Source organism: Coffea eugenioides, chromosome 1 (genome assembly GCF_003713205.1).
Source record: "Coffea eugenioides isolate CCC68of chromosome 1, Ceug_1.0, whole genome shotgun sequence".
In the NCBI taxonomy this organism is placed as follows: domain Eukaryota; kingdom Viridiplantae; phylum Streptophyta; class Magnoliopsida; order Gentianales; family Rubiaceae; genus Coffea; species Coffea eugenioides.
In genome coordinates this window covers 30,188,891-30,210,497 of record NC_040035.1, presented here as the reverse complement: position 1 = coordinate 30,210,497, position 21,607 = coordinate 30,188,891, and the positions used below count along the sequence as shown (strand labels likewise).

Below are 21,607 nucleotides of genomic sequence, written 5' to 3'. Positions count from 1 at the left end.
TGACTGACTGATCTGCCTGGGGGGCTTATGACTATACAAAAGTAGTTAGTTTTTGTTAGATCACTTGTACATCATCCATCTAATGTCATGTTCATCAGCTCATTTGCAATTCAATATTACACTTATTTCATTGGTGACTATCTGGTAACTAAAGACAACGTGATTACTCTTTTTATCCTGTACCTAAACCAAAAAAAAAAAAAAAGGAAAAACTTTGGTCCTGTTCTACATTTATTGAACTCTTTTTTGGCATATAGTTGGATAAGCGCAGGTTTACTGGCTATATAAGACCTGTTAATCTGTGGTACAACGCCACCAAAATACGGCATTTAGCTGTTCTAGTGAGAAAACATGGCATTTCTTCTTTCAAGTTGGTCGTCCAATCTAAAATCTTTGCCAAAAAACTACGTTGTAGCTGTAGAGAAGCCTGGAATGCCTGTTCAATTAAGCAAGGGCATACCAGTGGTTGATCTAGGTGAAGAAGGTCAAGCCAATATAATTCAGAAAATCATGAAAGCTGGTCAAGAATTTGGCCTATTCCAGGTTTGCAGCTTTGAACTTTCATGTTTTCGAAACATGAATTATGTTGATTTCAATCAAAAGTTAATTAGTACTTGTGTATGATTATGTAACAGGTGATCAACCACGGAGTATCTGAAGAGTTGATGACTGATGCTGTGAATGTGGGCAGAGAGTTCTTTTCGCTGCCTGCTGAGGAGAAAGCAAAGTTCGTTGATCAAGATGCACAAAATGGATGCATGGTTAACACCACCTCTGGAAGTTATAGAAATGGTTTACACCAGCACCATACCAGTATATGATGAATTTTGATCTCCTATTGAGCCAGCGAATTTTAGGCAGATTATCTTGATATATCATGATACCATATTGTTCTACTCCAGTATCAATTGAAGGAACCTGCATTTCAGATTCTTCTGTCTTTTCAAAACAAAAAAAATCTGATTTTCTAGCAAACAATTACTTTTTCTTGGATGGATTTCATACATTGATCGTAGCATGCAGATTAATGTATATAAAGGAACATGTGTACTGACTAAGATGTGGGCTTTATTTTTTTATTTTTTGTGGTGAATAGAAAGATCATCTCCTGGCTTCTTTTATTTACTGTTATCTGCAGACCATGAACTAATATTCCTTTACTCATTATTTCTGGACAAAATAAATACCATTTCAATTTGCAGAGAGATCATAGGACCATATACAACTGATGTGAGAAAGTTGGGTATCAGAGTAATGTCAAGATCACATTGGCCTGACAATCAACATGGACAAGAAGCAAGGGAGGAACTAAGCTGTGTACACTGTACAGAAGGCTTAACAGGAATGGTTGGAGTTCAAGGAAGCTGAGGAAGTAAATGACAGAAAATGCATTGCTGAAACAACTCAACCTCATCAGAACAGGAACTGGTACCCCCCTGAACAAGGAATAATTAGAGTCAACAATGATGCTGCTATAGCCTTGCAAATGAACAAAACAGGAAGAGGAATAGTAGCAAGAGACTCCAAAGGGGAATTGGTGAAGGCCTGCGCACTGCAAGAGCGAAAAAGGGGTGAGCCCCTCATTGAAGAAGCTCTAGCAATAAGGGAAGCATTACTGATAGGACAGGAAGCTGGATGGAGAAGAATTGAAGTTCAGTCTGACAGCAAAGGGCTAATAGAGAAACATCAGGTAACAGCAAGGACAGAAACATTGAGACGATACTGGAAGACATACTGGAGTTGAGAGAGCTGTTTGATCAATGCAATTTCTCTTTTGTTCATAGATCAGGAAATGATGTTTGTCATAGACTAGTTAAATTTGCAACTAAACTAGTTAATGATGTAAAATGGGACACTAGCTTCGCCGTGTGGATCAAAAATCTTGCACAAAAAGACTACAGGACAGTTGTTCCTTTGTGTAACTAAAACTTGTATTATCAAGTTTAAAGATATAATACAATGCCATTTTGACAAAAAAAAAAAGAGTATTGCTAATTATCTCTGGGGGACTAGGATTGACTAAGGAAGATCCTGACAACTATGATATACTCCTAATGGTTCACAGCTACCTTGAATGTCCAGACCCGACTTCAGTCTTGGTAATTGCTGGACACCATGACGGTAACCTCATAACCATACTTCCACAGGATATTTATGGACTGCAAGTATTCAAGGATGGACATTGGCTTGGTGTGGAGCTTCTTCCAAATGGATTTGTCATCAACATATGTTTTTTCTCTAGAGGTACACATAAATTACCTGACTGGAAAAGCAGAACCTTGCACGTAGTTGTATGGTCGAACCTCCTTGGATTTATCTGAAATGAGAAGCTCGTGGAAGGCGGGGCTCTCTCCCCCGGAATACACTCTGATGCTTGAGTTAGGAAAGTTCCAACAAAAAAAGGTAGTTTAAAGATAGATGTTCTAAAATAATAGTTACTTGTTTCCTTGGACATTTCCCAGTTTTTATTTACCTTTGCACAATTTGCTATATAATCACCGCTTCATGTCATGTGGAGAACTCGAGATCGAGATCTCATAATGATGTGTCAAGTTGAGATCTACTCAACATTTTTTATAATGTATTAATGACTCATCAGCCTTTTAAGTGACTTGTCATCTTATTATTACGAATATTATGACACTTGTCAAGACACGAGTCACCTTTGCATGATCTCCACGTATTCTATTTTCTATTTTTCCTTTTCAATGACCTATTTCTCCAACTAATTATGGCCACAACTCACACACACTCTGGAGAATTAATTGTTTGAACTGCAAAAATCCAAGCTCAAGTATAATTATTCGGCTTGAAAAGGAACATTTAAGAAAAAAAAAATATAAGAATTATTGGACCAGTAAAGACATTGGAAGATGGAACACATAAAATTCTTATTTGTCAGATGGGACAATTGTGAAATTAATATCTGAGAATTATAGATATGATTTGGATCACCATTGCAGGTAATTACAATGGAAAGCTAAGAAGTGCAGTGCATCGAGTGGTTACAAATTGAAACCTGTTCTAGGACATCACTGGCTAACTCTGTGAACTTTGCTTCTCATGGTATAATTGAACCTGCAAAATCACTTGTTAGTCCAAGCAATCCCCCATTGTTTAGCGGGTTCCATTGCAAAGAGTATTTTGAGGTTCTTTTGAGCAACAACTCTGACACTGAAGCAACGGCTGAATACTTCACAATCAGAAGCCAAACCATCAAATAGTAAAAGGGTTGTTTCGTCAGTTCTATAATATTCTGCATTTTGTGGTACTTTTTTGTGTTTTTAACTAATTGTCAATCATATCTGACGGACGAGTTTGACTACCTATTTTATTAATAAAAAAAATGGAGCACAAAAAGAAGAGGGGAACATAAAGTCTTTCCTCCTCACTGAGAAAATAAAAAAAATACATAACCTACATTTTCTCTTAGACTTGCTGGATTGATCAATACATGCATGCCTAAGAATATTGATCATGTTCTCTTATCCTTCCTTTTTTTTTTTTTTTTCTTTTTTTTTCCATTTGCATTTACATTGAAACCTAATTTTGTCCTCGTCTTAAGAAGTCAAGATGGAATTTGAAATACTAATTGGTGATTTGCAAATCTAAATGCCTCCTACTTAATCTAAACAATTAAAGGAATTTAAGAAAATTTCAAATTTTTCATCAAATCTCTTAATTCAAACGCAACCTAAAGATATTCAAGCAATTGGTTTTCTTCTCTTAACAAGTTAGCCAATTCTATTTTTTGGTCAACGTTCTCGTGTTCATAAAGAAAGATGAAATAGAGCACGAAAATACGTCCTTATATTCAAAGCTAAATGATTGATTCTGGATATTCAACTAAGTAGCCGGCAATCCCAAATTGCGTATGGATTTTTGGTGCTGATGTTATGATCCAAAAGTTAAAACTGCACCAAAAAAAAACTATTACAAATACTAGGGTCTAGAAGTGAAAGAAAGAAAAACAATAAAAAAAAACATGCATTTCCATTCCCATCCACAAAAAAAATTAAAAAGAAAAAAAACAACTGTTGTCGCAACGAATACCATATAGTGAAACCCCTTGATTTTTCTAAGTGCTGGTTTCTTTCATCTTGCCTTCAGGTTTCACTGAAATATGAATTAACGATAATTAAATCTTGATAGACGGCTGAAATTTGGATGGACATCACAATGGGACGGACAAACAAATATGAAATAGAAATAGGGGTTAGTTATTAAATCTACCCTCCAAAAATACCTTTTCCTCAATTTCTCCCTTGAGTATTAAAACCACAAATCTCCCCCTTGCATTATTCGATTTTTTCCAATTAGGTACAATCAGCATACAGATCCAATTTCTCTTTAATTTGTTGCATGTAAGATGCATGTGCTACGGTCAAATGACTGAAATCATTTCCAAAGAAGTCAAACTTGACTGCACTTATATGCATATAACTCTTCTGCGTTTTACCCAAAAAAAAAAAGATAAATAAAAAAAATAAATAGATAATGATTCTTTCATATCCTCCACCTATATTAACCAAAAAAAAAAAAAGGCTAAAAGATTAAGGGTTTTGTCTACATATGGAAGAGGTTAAAAAGTTGTTTTGTATATAATCTTGTATTTCTTTTCCATTTTTTTTTTCAATCAATCGTATATGAAATAGTTCACTGTTAAATTCAGAGTTCAAATATCGAATTTTCCAGTTGGAGATAAGAACGATATGAGAAGGGGTGCGAGGTAAAACAAAAACACAGTCATAGTACATATATTGATTAGACTCAAGGTATTTAGAAACGTATTCAAGTTTGACTTCTTTTTGTGGTAATAGCAAATGCGTCTCACTTATTGAGAAAGATTGGTCTCTATTTTGATGGTGCCAAATTGGGATAAACTGAATGGGATATTGGGAAAATTGATCCACTTCAATATTTATAGGGCAAAGTGAGGAGAAGGTACTTTTGGAGGCTAGTTTGGAATTTACTCTAAATTAACCATACAAACATAAAACACATGTCGACAATTTGAACTACAAATCTATATGATTTAGGCTATTAATTACACATAAGGATTTTTCTGCAAATGTTTCACTGAAACAACTACTACTTCTTCTTTTTTTTCTTTCATAAAGTGTGAAGTAGGCCATTAAACTTTTCAAAATTCTCATTTCACCCACTAAACTAATTTGCGTGTCAAACATGCGTCTGATCTCTAAAAAGTGCTTCATTTGATTGCTTTGTTAACTCTCAGTATTACGATACACGAAAGTTAGCCCACGTGAGAAGCAAGCCTGTTATAAATGGACACTTTTGGACGTTTCACATGAAATCCACCATTTTATTAGCTTCTTAATGTTTTATCGTTTTATGTATATTAGTCATATCTTAGAGAGTGTAACACATCTCGAAACTAAAACCAATCATGAATTCCTCAACATTAAGATAATTAGTAAGAAAATTAATTGCAAAGATCGACTTTTCTTTATGATTCTTTCAATTTGGTTGAATGAAATTTCAAAATCAACAGCTAAATTTAAAAGAAAAGTCTCAAATCTTGATAGCCAAACTAAAATAAAAGCACCAAAACAAATAAAAATAAAAATAAAAGCACCAGTATGTTGAAGGGTTTCGCTGCGTTCCAAGGAAAAATGGAAAAACAAACAAAGTTTAATGTACAAACAGAAAGGTTAGCCAACACAAACTTGTATTCATAGGGAAACAAAATATCAAAAAACACAAAAGAGACAGTTCAGGCATGGAGAGGACAACAACACACAACCTAGTTTATAATACGCTTTACTTGTAATCAACAGGTTACGGGTTCGAGTTATCAAAAGGGTAAGTAATAGTGCGGAATTAGGACCCAATGTTAGGGGGACAATTATGTTTAAGGTAAAATTTTTTGTTGAAAAACTTTAACAACCAATATGACAGTTGTGTGAAGTTTGTAAAATTATATAGTGTTATATAACGATAACAACTAGATGACAATTTTTTTCTACGGCGACAACTAAATTTTTTACGTTTATTTTTATGTACCAAAAGTTTTAAAAATCCCTTTTTTCCCCTAAATTTTCAACTAGTACTTAGTTTCATTTCAAACATGCCATCATTTATAAACTAAATGACAATTGTAGACTTCAATAACTTAGGGGGCCAAAGTAAAGGAATATAGGAAATTTTAGAAATTTTAGGAGTTATAAATATAGGACAAGATTGAAAATTTAAAATTTTTTCAACCTAATTTTGAAAATTCTTCAAAGTTGAGAGGGGGCAACTGCCCACGCTCGCTTGAATGTGTTTCTGCCAATAGTAAGCGAGGAAACACCCTTAATCATCTTTTCGAAGAAAAAAAAAGGTTGAGAAAGGGCAATTGCCCATCCTCACTTGAATGTGTCTCTGCCACAGGAAACACCGTTGATCTTCTTGAAAAAAAAAAAGGCATGGAGAAAATAAGTGTTTTAAAGTAAAAATACCTAAGCAAGAAATAGATCATGACTCAGAAACTGAGGTCTCGAAAGGCTGATAGTTTCAGGGGAAATGTCTAAATTGTGTTAGGGTATCAGGCCAATTATTTGAAAAAGAAAATATCAACAATTTAATGGAAAAATAATATCTAGCACGAAAGATGAGCAACGCACAAGAATTAAGGTGGTTCGGCTTAATTACCAAGCCTACGTCCACGGAGAGAAAAACTTGTTCTTATTATGAGAAGAAAAATCCCACAAGATTACAACTTGATTCCCCAACCCCAACTCTTGTATAACCCTCCCACCCACTAAGAACTCTCTCACTCCTTTCTTGTGTGTCTTTGTAGTATGCCAATCTACCTATTTATAGAGAACATTACTGCCAAAAAACCAAATAACAATTGGAAACCAATACTATTTCCTAAACTCATATAGAGTAGAAAATAGTATCTAGCTAAATAGGAATTTACTTGACTACTACTTCAAGTAACTAAATCCAATTAGGAAACTAGTTACTTCCTACACCAAATAGGAATCTTGACTAAAAGAAATTAAGCCAATTTCCTAACAAATTGTTCATTCTGAATAGGCTCGTCTCTCATGTGGGCTAATTTCCATCCATCTTAGTTGCAAGAGGTGATGCAATGGTGAAGATGAAAACCCTTTTAGAGCATCCACAATGGAGTGTAATGATGCGTGTAATACCTGCCATGACACAGGTCCATTACACGGATACCGATTGCGGCCGTGTAATACTCATTACATGCATCATCAGAATGGTGCGTGTAATGGGTAGGCCAGATGTGAAATCCGGCTATGGATTCAAAACCAAACTATGAAATACGGCCATGGATTCGAAACCAAGTTGTGAAATCAGGCCATGGATTCGAAACCAAGCTATAAAAATTATTGAGAGATAGAAAAAGGTAAAAAATTTAATGAAAGTTAATAATTTATTTTTAAAAATAACAAAATTATTTTTAAAAAATTATTTTATTTATTTATGGAATATGAGTTATACATTATTAAAATAAATGTTTGATTTAATTGTAGATCCATGCTATTACACCTTGTAAAGTGTAATCCATTGTGAGTGAGAGTATAATAAAAGAGAAAAAAGTGGAATGTTGACGTGGCATGTGCATTACATTTCAATGAGTGTAAACCATTGTGGATGCTCTTAGGAGTTTAGAGTGTTATTTATCACGAAAATTAGTTCAAAAGGCAAAATGGAAGTCTTGAAAAGTCTACTATACTGCACACTTACCCCTTCTGTTTTCTTTCATTACTGTCCTTTTTATTATTTTTTTTTTTATGAAGGAAGAAGAAAAATCAGTATGTTAGTTTAATGCATTCTTAGGTGGTGGTTTACAGAGAAGTTGATGAGCCGCTGGATGTGGTGGATGATGGTCGCTGGGCAAGGGAGGAAATTGTTTCTTAAGTTTTGTTTGAAAGGTTCAAGAACATGATGGTCAATGTAATCCCTTTTTATGTTACAAGAATAGGAAAACAACAACAAAATTCTGCTGATATTATCTTTGTGGACAAAAATCAAAATAGGGAGCTAAATGTAATTTTTTTTTATAAACGGAGCTAAATGTAATATTGAAGCATTGCAATTCGAAGCCTCATTTTTGCAAGAAGGCATCTTTGCTATAACCTCCTTACTTGAATTGATATGATAATAAAGTAAATTTGATGAGATCTTGCAATTCGGTTCTTTTTCTTGCAAGAAGACATCTTTTCTGTAACCTCTTTTTATGTAACCTCTTTATTTGAATTGATATGATAATAAAGTAAATTACATGAAAAATTCATCTTGTATACAAACAATTCAAAGCCATATGCCACTATATGAGATTGCTGGAAGCACAGCTTTATCAACATTGACATTTCCCTTTCTCCTATAAAACTCTTGAAGAAATGCTACACGTTACATCGTTACAAACAAGGAAGTAACACTTTTCCAGTACTCTCTCCTTTATCATCCTAAGGGATTGGAGAACTGAGTCCCTCCTGAGAAGACAGTGAGTGAAGATTGTAATGCCTTCTGGAAGGAAAAGATGGCTTTCGTCTAAATGATGGTCGCCTCTTGAGATAATGAATGGTTCTCTTCGCGTATAGAGACCGGAAAAATGGTGTAGTTCTCTCCTTCAGCTTGAGGATAACAAAGAAGAGAACTCTATAAGTGAGGAAGAGACAGTAGAGTGCAAATAAATCCCACCACTTAGAATGATCCAGCGATAACCCGAACATGTTTTTCAAGACATCCTCGCCGTTCAGTTTTGGATCACCCGGCCAGAGGCCATCAAACACTACTCCAATCAAATCGTTCTTGTATCCTCCCTGTATTCGCATTTATACATCATTAGAGAACTTTGAAATATTCTTGTTGTTTCATGAGTAGCTATATCTGGTCCCAGAAAGGTGTCTTCTATATATCTAAAGGATGATGTTCTCAGAAAATAAAACTGTGTTGTAATGTATAGGGTCTAAATTAGTACACCTGCAACTGTGAATCTAGTCCGACCAAGAATTATCTTCAGTAACAGGAAACTTCTACACTCAAGTTACTGTCAATTCTACTGTGCTCGTGCAGAAATTAAACGACCATGGCCGGAGTAGATAATAAACATATACATGTTTGGCAGAGAACAAATTGTTCAAGCAAGCAAACGTCTCTTAATGTCACTCATGTTATTCAAATGGTTGTCTATTTGTCACAAATGGCATTTGATAGAAGGTTTATTTTTTCAAAGATTCAGATTTACTGTCCACTTGGACTTGCCTAGTTTCCATGTATAGCTCCTTATCTCAAGTATTTTCTATAAATTTTAACAAATATCTAGACGAACTTTATCTGTAGAGTTCTCCTAATATTTCATTTAGAGGCCTGGAATGTGTGAGCTTGAAGTTTACGCTTCTAAGGTTGAGATCATATTTGCATGATCAAGGAAGATTCCACTTCAAACCACTTATGTCCCTAATCTGTGAAAAGGTCTAATGCTCTTGAACAGGGAAAGACAAGTCATGGGAAATTTAATTGTTAAACCCACGGGAGGTCTGATGATTATGTTCTGTGGAAAAAAATAACGTCACGCTGCTTTGTTCCAAAATTATCAATTTGAGGATAACCACTTCTGTCTTAACAACAACATGCCTACAAGGTAAGTTTCTGTGTGATCTTGTTTCATGGCATGTGAAATGGAAAATTAGTACTAAAGGAATCCACATGGACACCCTTGGCATTGTATCACTAGATCAGCATGTAAGCTACCTATAATATTTTTCAATTGGTAGTAAACAACTGCCACGTCTTGATTAACAAAATGTAAGATGTCAAAAATATATATTCTGTGGATTTAAGTGCAGGTTAAAGCTTCTTTAGCTTGTGAATTTGTGGCAATGATATCCCAAACCAACTAATCTATTTTTCCTACCATATTTATCAATCCACACTGATTAACGATTGCAAAGGAGAGGTTCCCAGATCAGTTGCTGCAGTTAATAATGTTTTGACTCGATTTAACTGTTGAAGCCATATGTAAATACTCTTTGGGGGATATGTGAGCTAGCTCTTTGCAGATTCACCAATCTAAGATCCAGGTTCAGTCTAGCAGTCAAGTTATTCAACAGGTAGAATGCCTAAAAACTTGATTGATTGCAAAAAAATGATTGCTCTAGTGTCAAAGCTTTAAAGTAGCTTTATTTATTTATTTATTTTTGACAGAAGTCCATGTCCCATGCTTATCACTGATCTATGTCTAGAAAAATATCATTACTATGCACTCAACTATACCTGCATGCATTTGTTTCAATTCTTCCATTATTATATGATGCACGTTCGGTAACATCACTGCTGAATTTATACATGTACACTCTAGTGCAAGCTTGAATGCAAGTATAAAGGATAATCCAGTACTTATCAGGCAATCATCGCTATTTTAACTGATCAATTTAAGCCTTTCCCCCTTATTGACAACAAAAGATTCAAGCGTATCCTTTTTCCTGCCAATAATTTCATAAAGATCTTCAGTCCTGAAGCCACAGTTGCACGGTTATAAAAGAGTTGTTGTAATTTTGGATGTACAATGTGTTATGCCATCCTAGCATGTCCAAGAGCTAGGTTCAGAAAATGTTATCCATGGTTAGTTTTTCTGCACCATAAAATCTTAGACTCTCGCATTTTGTCTCATTGGACCCAAGGACCTTCTGCTGCAATCTAGCAACCAGAAATGCTCTTTCATAGTCAGAAATGTTCTTAGTTTTTGAGTTACCCCTTCCTCACCATGTAATGAAGAAGTACGACCATAAACATTTTTTTTTATCAAGAGAGATTTCTCACATAGAACAAACACAATACTTGTAACACATGATTAATTGCCTCAGTTTTGACACTAGATTACTCTATATGATGCATTTTCGATATCAAGCTTGATAGTTTTTCATGCACATTTTGGATTAATGTTATCATTATCAGGAATAACAGCATCCAAGATTTAATTTGCAGAGTACCTGTAGTGACCATGATCCATAGCTCATCAATGAAACTGGATATCGCCAAAAAATCTTGGGAAGATCGGGCAGCAAACGGAAAAATCCAGCAGTCATCATCATGATTCCCTGAATATACATTTATGATACTGATTATTTACCAGAAAATAAACCAAGGTAACTTATTTACTGTGGTTGAACAATTTTAAGTAAGTTAACTTACTAGAACCCCAGCTCCAGCAATGATTCCCATTAAGAAGTTAGGAACCAGTGAAGCTACAATCATCATGCAGCTTTCTACAACAGCAATACAGCCAAAGATATTTAAGCAATAGTACACATAGTGAGAAAATTCAGTCCGGGATTTCACCATGTAAAAAGTTATAGTCCCAGTAATGACTGAAATTGCAGCCAGGAATGGAAAGGAAGAGAGGAAATTTGATAATACAAATACAGCAACTCCATAATGTCCATTTAGTCTTTCCTTAGTGAAGACCTGAGGAGAGAAAACTTTAGATCAGATACTTTTCCTGTATGTAGCTCTCTTCAGCTAATATTTTCTTTCAAAGAAAAGATGGTTCATTCACCTTCATTTCTTCTATGAAAGATGGGAACCCCCCAATAGACATGAAAGTCATAAAGCCTGTTACAAATCCGCCACACGCCCCCCGAGCAAAGATTGCAGTATAACTGGTGCCAACATCATAAAATAAAGTACCCACGCAAATAGCCACAATTATATAGATGCCTAGCCGTGACCAGTAATAGCCTACATCCCGAGACATGTTGGCAAAGGATCTCTGAGTTAATGTTGAAAGTTGAGTCCACCATCTTGCTTGACTTCCTTTTATTCTCTCAATCTCAAGCCCTTGCTGCACCCAGGAATTGTGTTAATTATTTGCATTGAATCATTCTAGTGAAAGTTTGATAGGATAGTTAAGTATATTAATATTTGCAATTTTTTTTCTACCCCATGAAGAAACAGAATGATTTTCTGTGTTATGAATCAGAAAACAATATTTTAGGCATAGAGTTGGTTTTCCTGACATATTCATATCAGTATTACTAGTTATTTGCATACTGAAAGGTTTAAAGACTCACAAAAGTCCAGTTGAATGTGAAACTCATCGTGCATAGCAAGAATGCAAAGATGGAGCACTAGACTTAAATGTACTTACAATGGTAGAGATTTCTTGAATCCTGGACCTGGTCCGTGATGCATATTCAGAAGAGTTGTACTTGTAGACAAGCATAGCTTTAATATCTGATGTTGCTAAATTGCCAAGAGGATCTGCAAGCTTGTCTGCTTCCTGCCATCAAAAAGCCAAAAAATGCCTTGTTTAGTATGCATACTTGTCAGAAGATTAAAAACTTGATTCTTCCATATCTAGAATTGGAAATACCATAAAAGATTAACTGAAGTTTTCAACTGAACCACTGCATCAGTAGTATCCAAGCATTTTGTGGGGTTCTGGTTAGTTCAGCATAAATCTTATATACATGCACATTACATTTGCAGTTTTTTCTTTTATTACTTAGAGCGCAATCTAAGAATTAGTATCCTCCAAATCCTTGCAAGGAGAAGTATGGATTAGCACCTTAATAAGGAAGATAAATCATGCACACAGAATCCGGCAAAGAAAGGACTTCTGGGCTGATCTCAGACTCATGTTTGAAGACAAAAGTAGTGCATTAGACTTAAGGAGTACAAAGAGAATAAAAGGTTAGTAACCAACTGCCATTAATGATGGCTGATAATTGTGGATATTACTCTGCCAACAAAATTCGTCCTTTTGCTGTTGATAGAGGTGTTCAACCATGGCAGTCTGGTAGCATGATCAAAAAAGATAAAGAGGATTTTTTCACATATCAATTACTTCACCTTCCAGTAATCATTTACTGCTACTTCAACGGTCATTATAGAAACAAGAACCCCTTGGAAAAGCATTGAAGTTCTAATTGAAGAATATTAACAGCACATATCTACTACTACCACATTTTATTCAGTATGCAAATCTTGAGTATCAAACCTTCTGGGAATCACATTGTTGCGAAAATTATATGAATTGATGCGAATCACATCATTCTGTACTTCTTCAATCTGACTAATAGGTGGACTGACATTCTGAAATGGTCATTGCTCTTGTACATCCATCTAAATGTGGAATGTACAAGGGAAGTCAATAAAAATGGCTACCATCTGTCATGGTCTTTTACATGGAAATTCATATAAAACTCTTTCAGCATCATGGACTTACTTGAAGCAAAATGAAGGACTAAAGACAGAAGTTTCAAATGCCAAAAACAGAAGACCAGAAGTTATTGACAAAATAAAATGCAATGCTGAAAGAATAGCAACTGGTAAATTCGGATGAAAGAGAAATTCTGCATTTTCTAGCTAAGCTTACGAATCCAGAAATAGAGGGATCAAATAGACACAAATTTAAGAGTGACAAAGGAAAAACCAGAGTGAGTAGAAACTATTGCTCATACGCGTAGTCTTTGAGAACCTCTCAAAGTAGCAGTAACAACATCGAAGTCAGAATTGATACAGCGGAGGAAGTGGTCAGACGGGTTTCTTCTGCTTGGACATGGAAACCCTGCTTCTGCAAAAAACTGGAGACAAAATGTTCAAAACTCAGATAGTCTGCATAAGTAAGCAGGAAAAAAAAAGTGATCAGATATATTCAGACTTTAACTCAGCAAAATTTCAGCAACCAAAGATGATAAGAATTTCATTCATCATCTTGTGAAGTTAAACTTGCATACAAAGCCATTTCTTCTGTGATGATTATACAGGAACAGACCTTTACGGCCATCTTTGCTTCTCCAAAATAAACAATTTCTCCGCCAGATAGTAAGCACAGGTCATCAAACAGGGCAAATACTTCACTGCTGGGCTGGTGAATTGAAGATATCACTGTCCTTCCATCACGAGCAACATTTTTAAGAGCTTGGACCACAAAGAAGGCTGATGCACTGTCAAGGCCACTTGTAGGTTCGTCAAGAAACAATAGCCTAGGCCGTATAAGAAACTCAAGGGCAATACTCAGTCTCTTTCTCTCCCCTCCACTTATACCTCTTAAATGCCAACTTCCTATAAGCCGATCTGCACAATCTTGAAGTCCCATTTCCATTATTGTTCCATCAATGATTCCTTTTTTTTCATCCTTTGTCAAGGTATTTGGAAGCCTGAGATGTGCTGAATAGGTAATAGTTTCCCTAACTGTTAGGGTTCCCAACAATACATCCTCCTGTGTCACATATGCCTGAAAAACCAGCCATACATAAGTACAATATCCAAGTAGAAAAATAATGGAAAGTTCAAATGAAACAAAGGGATATAAAGGGAGTAAACTCAAATATAAGAAACATAGAAAAATCTGTTCAAATAAAGGGAGTAATCTCAAGTAGAAGAAACGTTGAAAAATCTGTTCCACATAACAGAGATATAGTGTATGAATGTGCATCAGCAATCAACAGCTGGCATTGAAACTTTTGCATTCACTAGCATGACATCTCAGCTTCGGCTCATATTTTCATGTATTTTCACTTGTAAGAGAAGAATGACAGTGAATTTGCAGTCTTTCTTTGATATTATAATCATTAATCAGGAAAAAGAAATGTAGTAAAATTATCTTTTAAACATCTTCCACTTTTTGATAGGAAGAAGCTTTTCATTTTTGTTTCTTTTCATGTATGACTTTGTCTAATTTTCTTGGAAAGAATTACTACTGAGTATATGTTTAGAATTCTAGTTCTCTCTCCAATTTATTTTGACAGTTCCGAGCCTAATACCTATTGACCACCGAAATCATTGATTCTATTTTGCTCTTCCAAATATCAAAATTTACTGATGAAAATATTGTTTAACACACTACATCAGATTAGGATAAATCAGCATCACCAACATTGCGTTGCAAAGAATCCTGTACGTGTTTGAAATGTGGATATGGATGCGATTCCTGAGCATAAATTAATAAGCATACTTACAATAGTTCCATAGTTAAGTCTTTGCTTCTTTCCATTCAGAAGAATATTTCCTGTCATCACAACATTGCTTGAAAGCCTACCTGTTTCAAAAAGCATAGTAAAAAAGAAAGGACCAAAAAAAATGAATGGGGAAAGAAAATGTGACTGAGAAAGAGAGACAGACATAGGCGCCATACAATGCTTAAACAAAGACATTGCAAAAATGATATACAGGTTTTGGTTCTTAAACACCCAAATGCACAAAATTATAAAGAAAGTAGATGTAAATGATCAAGCAAAAAAAATAGAGTCCGTTTTTCCCGTATTTCAAGAATGTACATGTGCTACTTAAACATGGCATAATAAATCCCAATGCAAGAACTGTATGCTAGGGTTCTTGCTTCCAATTCATTTTATTATATGCCAAAGGGCTTTGTCACAAGCTAATTCAGATATGTCTTATTATGATTAAATCAGACATCTCTACCTTAAGAGTTCTATAGTTTAAATAACAGCCTAAAAGCCATTATTTGCTGCAACATTCTTACTTTTCCTATCCCCTCTTTGTAAAGAATGTCCCTTCCTATTGCAATAATCTTTCTTTTCCAATTTCTATCTTTTTATTTACATGCCTCTTTCTGATTTGAACATGTTTCATGTCCGGTTTTCTTGCTTCTTGGAGCAATATTTCTATTTCTCATGTATAAATGAAACTCTTGTATGTGGTTTCTCTGGAACTGAGGCATGATGACATGCAACTAAAGTAAAAGTATTTCACTTTGTCTAAGCAATCTATACTTCTTTCAATTACCTTTTGACAAAATAAATACATTTGCTTTAGTGCATACCAAATTTTTTGTTTAAAAAAATTTGAATGTGTTATATATATCTATATATATATATATATATATATATATATATATATATAGTCAACCTGTATAATATGTACTCACAAAATAAAGTAGTACCATCAATTTTAAAACTCCCAAGTGGTTCAGTTTAGATGGAATTGTTTCTTCAAAACATGTTTTTAAAAAGCTCCAAATTCAAAACATGTTTTTAAAAAGCTCCACAAAAGAAACATGTTTGTAAAAAACTCCAATCATGTCTACCAACCGCATGTGATTTCTCATACATATATTTACCTAAAAATAGCTATAGTAATTTTTTTTTTTCTGAAAATACCCCCAAAACAACCATGCATATAATGAAGAGCTTTGAAACTATTTTAACAGTGCAGTCTTGATAACAATTTAGGCAAGCTTTCCTTCTGCACAACAAATTTGTGATTTAGAGATCAATTTCAACTTGAAGAAGAAGTTAAATTTGTTGCTTAGATATAGGTCCAATGTCCAACTTCCATTGTGAAACAATAGGTGTACAATTATATGTAGAACTTGTTTCAACAGAAAATTTCTGTATTAAAATATCAGAATCCTAATCGTAAGATAGCTGCTAGAAACTGTAATAGTTTTTCACATCATGTTACTTTCATTCAAAATTAAAAAAAAAATTATAACGTCATGGTATTTAATATGTCATTAAACTAGTATACATTAACACATAAATATTCTTGAACTAGCATGGATCCAGTTTCTTTGCTTGGTTATTAAAAGGGTGAATTTTCACTTTCACAGAAAGATTTAAATACCAAATTGGACAGTTTAGAGTTTGCTTTGAACCTCTTTCGTTTACCTCATTATCAATTCTCCACAACTTAATCTGTTGCTGACTCTGAGATATCGCACTTTAAGCTTACAAGCTTGTATGAAATGCCATCTTGTTCCCTCAACTTTTGTTTTGGGGGGGAAGATGCAATTTTCCTCCCCACAAAGTTTGGCATAAGAGCGATTTTAGTCCCAAGAGTATGGTCACAACAAATTTGGTCAATATTGTCATGAATTTAAATTACATTTAGGACAAATGACTTATTTCTTCCAATTCTTATTGGAATGGAGTCACGTAGTCCTTGCCTAAAATTAAAAAATCATAATACTAAGAATTAATTACTTACATAACCACACACGTGTAACTAAAAGAAAAATAATAGAGAAATTACTAAAAATGTAAAGATATACCTTCGAGCATCCCAAAATTAATCGCAATCCCAACTTTGCTTCTTTCCCCTTCTTCTCTAAAAGAAAATGCAAAAAATGTCCTAAATGTGCTTTAAACTAGACACATTGGAGCCCAAACTTTCGGGAATAGAATAACTCCTATGCCAAATTTTGAGGACCAAAACTGCATTTTGTCCTGTGTTTTGATTGCCTTAATTCCTTAATTGGAATTATAAATATCAACCTCTATATCATGCATATACCACATAGCACGAGTTATGTACGATTTAACCTCTACATTTTGGTTTCCATTTCGCTTGATACTTACTCCAAACCCTTCAAATCATACTCCATATTAAAGATCAACAGTCATTTCAGCTCCTTCTGTGAAGTCCATGCGATAGGTATATTTATTATAGCATACGGTGTACAAAATTACTTTATTTTAATATACGAAATATTTTATTTGTATAAACTAATATTTGCTCCAAAATAACATTATAATGTCATTACACAGCAAATAAATTTTACAGAATGCAACCAAATCACAAATGTACCGACCCTAAGGGTATGTTTGTTTCGACTGAAAAGATTTTCCAGAAAATATTTTCCGTGATTTCCGCTGTTTGGTTCAATTTAGCGCTGAGAAAATGATTTCTCTTGTAAAATCTTTTCTATAAGTGGGTGTAAAATAACTTCACTTGTAAACTTACTGAAGTTATTTTCAACCGTCTAATCCTATCCCTGTTGTCCTTAGTTACATTCATCAACATAAGAAGTAAAAGGCCATAGGAAATAGTTCCGGTGGGATTGTCCGATATCTCTCGGCAAAACATCATCGATCCTTTCATCACCCCTCTATTCATTCCATGTTATTCCTCCTCTCACAGAAACGCAATCCAACCTATCGCACATCCCATTGCATCTGCGTCGGACTTACAGAAACAATTAAGATCTGCAGAAATAGGGAGAATCTAGAGAGACTAAACAAGGAGATTGGCAGCATAACGAAAGAAGAGATCTCAGAGAAACTTTTACATGAGCAAGAAAGTCTTTTAAGATTGGCCACGGAGGAGAGAGATGAACTAATTCTATATATCACTAACAATGACCAGCTTTTGCTTTGGAAATTTCAATCCAAGATCTTCTGGATCTTTGAAAGAATTTTAGCGGTAAAAATATTCTTGTGAGAGTTGGTTTATTTCATTGTCATCTTCAATGTCTTATGACTGATTGGTTGAGTTGGAAAACTGATATTGATCATTCATGTGTCTATTGCTTTAATCTCCTCGGTCAAAGAATGATGGCAAGGGCGGTGTATGTGGTGGAGGAAAGTTTTTTGTGGTGGAGACGAGAGAGGAATGGCGGAGACGGCCGATGGGAGAAAATTTCTTGATATGGTGAGTTGAATTAATTACTCACGAGGACAAATGTTTTCCAAAAGTAACCAAACAGATGAAAATTGGAAAGAAAACAAAACTTTTTCCAGAAAAAGACTTCCAATGAAATTATTTTCCCAAAGAAAATATTTTACATCCTACCAAACAGACCCTAAGTCATTTATGAACATATTTCTTTGTTATTACCTATAATGACTAGCTGCTAGCTTGAAATTTTAGCAAGAGACATGGACTAGTCACAATTTTCATTTATTCCTCCGTACTTCTGTTAACTACTCAGCTATAAATACCTCTAGAATTATTGCCTGCATTTGTGACTTTTTATGTGAGTTGGACAAAGGCAAGCCAGCAACCACACATAACCAGATAAAGAAATGAGATTAAAAAGTGGTCTATTTACACATCTGGGTCCCTACTAGTACAGGTCCATACTCTACAGTATTAAAAGTATATAGTGATAAAGATTGTGATTAAGGACCAAATCTTGGTAACCCACAAATTTTCTTAATTTTAAACTTAATGTTTTTCATTTTGTATTATAAATAAGTAGCAAAAATTGGAGCTAATGTTACTTGAAACTCTGCAACATTGTGGAATTCCATTTTTTTGTTCTCAACTACCCCATTTGAAATACTTTTCCCCAAGAAATCACAATGAGGTTGGTGTCTATTTAGGCCCCATCTATTTGAGTTGTCACCTCATGAGTCATAACTAGGTGTTGAGTACCACTTCATTTAATTAGGTATGAGCTCACATGCAAATGGTACTCAGAACCTACAAGTCAAAGTCAAAATGTATTAAGTAATAACTTTTATTGGTGGTGAAATTCCAAAACTATGACCCTGAAAATTTTAACATTTAAAATTAAGAAATAGGGTACAGATTTAAATTATAGAGATTTTTCTATTTTGTAGGAATTATGTTTTTGTTTATTCACATTAGAAATTGGACTTCAGGCTATGTATCACTAATTATTCATTTTCTAGATATGAGGTTTTAATAGATTACTAGCAGGCTATGAGAAATTATTCTGTCTATGAAAAAGAGCTTCTGGATAAAAGAGCTTCAAGACTCCAACATTGGGAAAGCCTTCGAACTTTAAAGTAGCTTAAGTGACTAAGGACCAGGGGTTGCTCCAAAAAAAAAAAAAAAGACTATGGATTAAATAAACTTAACATCTAAATATTTTATTTATGAATAGGGATTAAACAAATTTACACTCTAAATACATTCCGATTTTGTCAAATTTCAAATAAGAGCTTTTCTGTAAATTACTAGCCCTCTGTGTACCATTATTATTATTATTATTTTGTAAAAGTTACTAGGCATAAAAATTGGAATTTTCTTATCCCGAGAAACCTTCTGTATCCCTGAAAAGGACATACAACATCATGATGGATCCTCCCCAAAAAACATTAAAAAATAAACAGGGAAAGCAACTGGTTTTCTGGATTTGTTCCTAGCTACTCGCCACTATCAAAATATTTGCAGGCGAAGTTCTATTCCGAGCAAGAAGTAGTGTTATATTTAGTAGAGAAAACAAATTCGAGCATAAACCTAAGAAAACAGTTTTATGCTAGCAAGTTCCAATTGAGTAGAGGTGTAAAACAAGAAAACTTTTACCATTTTTCCAATGGTTTGATGTCTTTCAATAGGAAAATTCAAGAACTACATGAACTTTCTTAATTCCTTCCATATCGTTATATAGAAATTATTATTTCGGACACATAAAGCCCACCATAGCAATTACTGAATTTGTTATTACATCATGCATGGTAAGTGTAGTAGTATCAAATTTGCCAAATTATAGGAATAGAGAAAGAACCTGCCAAGGAATCAAGAAGGGTGGATTTGCCAGAACCGGAAGGACCCATAATTGCCAAGATTCTACCAGGTTCAGCATAGCCATGGAGCCCATAAAGCAACTTCTTTGTCGGTCCATTCCCAAAATTTGGCAAAACCACCGTCAAATCTTCCCAAACCAAGTATGCTGCACCCTTGTAACCATCATTTCCACCATTTCTCCACACCCCTCTTTCTACATCTCCTCTACCACTCGCCACCTCTATCTCCATAGCTCCAAAAAAACCCTTCAATCTTAGCAAAAGTTGTACTAATATCTCAACAACTGCATAACAAATTCATTCAATTAGATACCCTAATGATCACTCAAATAACTAAGCTTCACTGCATATGTATGTACCCTTTTTTCTCTGCCTTTTTTCTCTGCTTTTTATTGATGTTTGGGTTCAACAGGCGGTGCGGCAACTATTCTGCTATTTTTAGATGACAGGAGGACAGGGGGGATTCATGAGAGTGTCATGGCGCAAGAGAAACGAGTGGCTCTTGGTAAGGTTAGTTGAGAGGGGAGAATTAAATGAAATGGGGTCACAGACTTTGCAGTTGCATGAATGATGGACCTAGTGGCATTTAGAGAAAAAGTTTGAGATGTTTATATTTGCTTTTGCATGGTGTTTATCTCTAACTTATATAAAAAAAAATGATAATGTGAATTGTCTTATTCAGCTAAAGAATTGATGTTTCCTTTTACCGAAGAGGATGCATGGATAATAAATGTGCCTGGTCCAAGAAGAGTTTTATAATGGTATGTGGATCTACCCTTGGGTGGACACTTTCTACTAGTTTCCTTGGCAAAATTCTTGAGCCTTGACACTGCGGTTGATATTTGATACAAAAATTGTGGGTTTTTTTTTTATTTTGGTTTCTTGAAGCAAGCAAATCAAGTAGTGTATTTTGGGCCATTTTTGTGAGAAAAGAATGCATGTAAGTTTGTTATTTAAAGTGATTTAATAACAAACTGATTTAAGTTTTTTATTTATTCATGTAAACTTGATTAGTCTTTGCACAACATGTTATAAGTGAATTGGATGACTAATAATTTTAGGCTCAAATCTAAAAATAGTCGTTAAAAGAGAAAGAAAATATATTGAGATTGAAAATATGTTTGACCCTCTTTAATTTAGTCGCTTGTTATTTACAGATTTTCCCAATTAAAATTTCCAAACCTTGAATGGTATACCACAATTAAAATCATACATGTTACGGTTAGTCACAAAAATTCCTCCTGTGATATAGTCAAATTTGCAATTTATCCTCTAAACTTTATTTGTTCTCTCTTAATTCCTCTAAGAGATAAAACTACCACTCTAATACGCTAAGTTTTTCTTTTTCTTTTTCCTTCTTTCTTTTCTTAATTACTCTTAGA

General features: G+C 34.4%; 2 protein-coding genes across 2 annotated transcripts; one reads left to right on the top strand and one right to left on the bottom strand.

Moving 5' to 3' along the window:
- Nucleotides 1–351: 351 nt before the first annotated feature.
- On the top strand, nt 352–3,224 carry LOC113770172 (hyoscyamine 6-dioxygenase-like). The gene is made up of 6 exons (XM_027314566.1): nt 352–543; nt 636–761; nt 1,343–1,690; nt 2,148–2,244; nt 2,903–2,963; nt 3,029–3,224. Exons 1-6 carry the CDS (start codon nt 352–354, stop codon nt 3,222–3,224), a joined length of 1,020 nt encoding a protein of 339 aa, XP_027170367.1.
- A 4,978-nt stretch (nt 3,225–8,202) lies between these two features.
- LOC113768286 (ABC transporter G family member 15-like) lies at nt 8,203–20,763 on the bottom strand. The gene is made up of 9 exons (XM_027312610.1): nt 20,207–20,763; nt 14,946–15,025; nt 13,760–14,221; nt 13,446–13,568; nt 12,131–12,262; nt 11,540–11,824; nt 11,176–11,448; nt 10,974–11,081; nt 8,203–8,804 (listed from the first exon to the last, which is right to left on the bottom strand). Exons 1-9 carry the CDS (start codon nt 20,454–20,456, stop codon nt 8,448–8,450), a joined length of 2,070 nt encoding a protein of 689 aa, XP_027168411.1. The 5' UTR covers nt 20,457–20,763; the 3' UTR covers nt 8,203–8,447.
- Between the last annotated feature and the right edge of the window lie 844 nt (nt 20,764–21,607).

Excerpts from the sequence above, each read along its gene's own strand:
- LOC113770172 (XM_027314566.1), top strand. The coding sequence starts at position 352 with ATGGCATTTCTTCTTTCAAGTTGGTCGTCCAATCTAAAATCTTTGCCA. Across the intron at positions 544-635 it reads AAGAATTTGGCCTATTCCAG|GTGATCAACCACGGAGTATC; the intron begins GTTTGCAGCTTT and ends ATTATGTAACAG. Across the intron at positions 1,691-2,147 it reads GGCTAATAGAGAAACATCAG|GATATTTATGGACTGCAAGT; the intron begins GTAACAGCAAGG and ends ATACTTCCACAG.
- LOC113768286 (XM_027312610.1), bottom strand. The coding sequence starts at position 20,456 with ATGGAGATAGAGGTGGCGAGTGGTAGAGGAGATGTAGAAAGAGGGGTG. Across the intron at positions 14,222-14,945 it reads GACTTAACTATGGAACTATT|GCATATGTGACACAGGAGGA; the intron begins GTAAGTATGCTT and ends CTGGTTTTTCAG. Across the intron at positions 13,569-13,759 it reads AAGCAAAGATGGCCGTAAAG|TTTTTTGCAGAAGCAGGGTT; the intron begins GTCTGTTCCTGT and ends TTTTGTCTCCAG.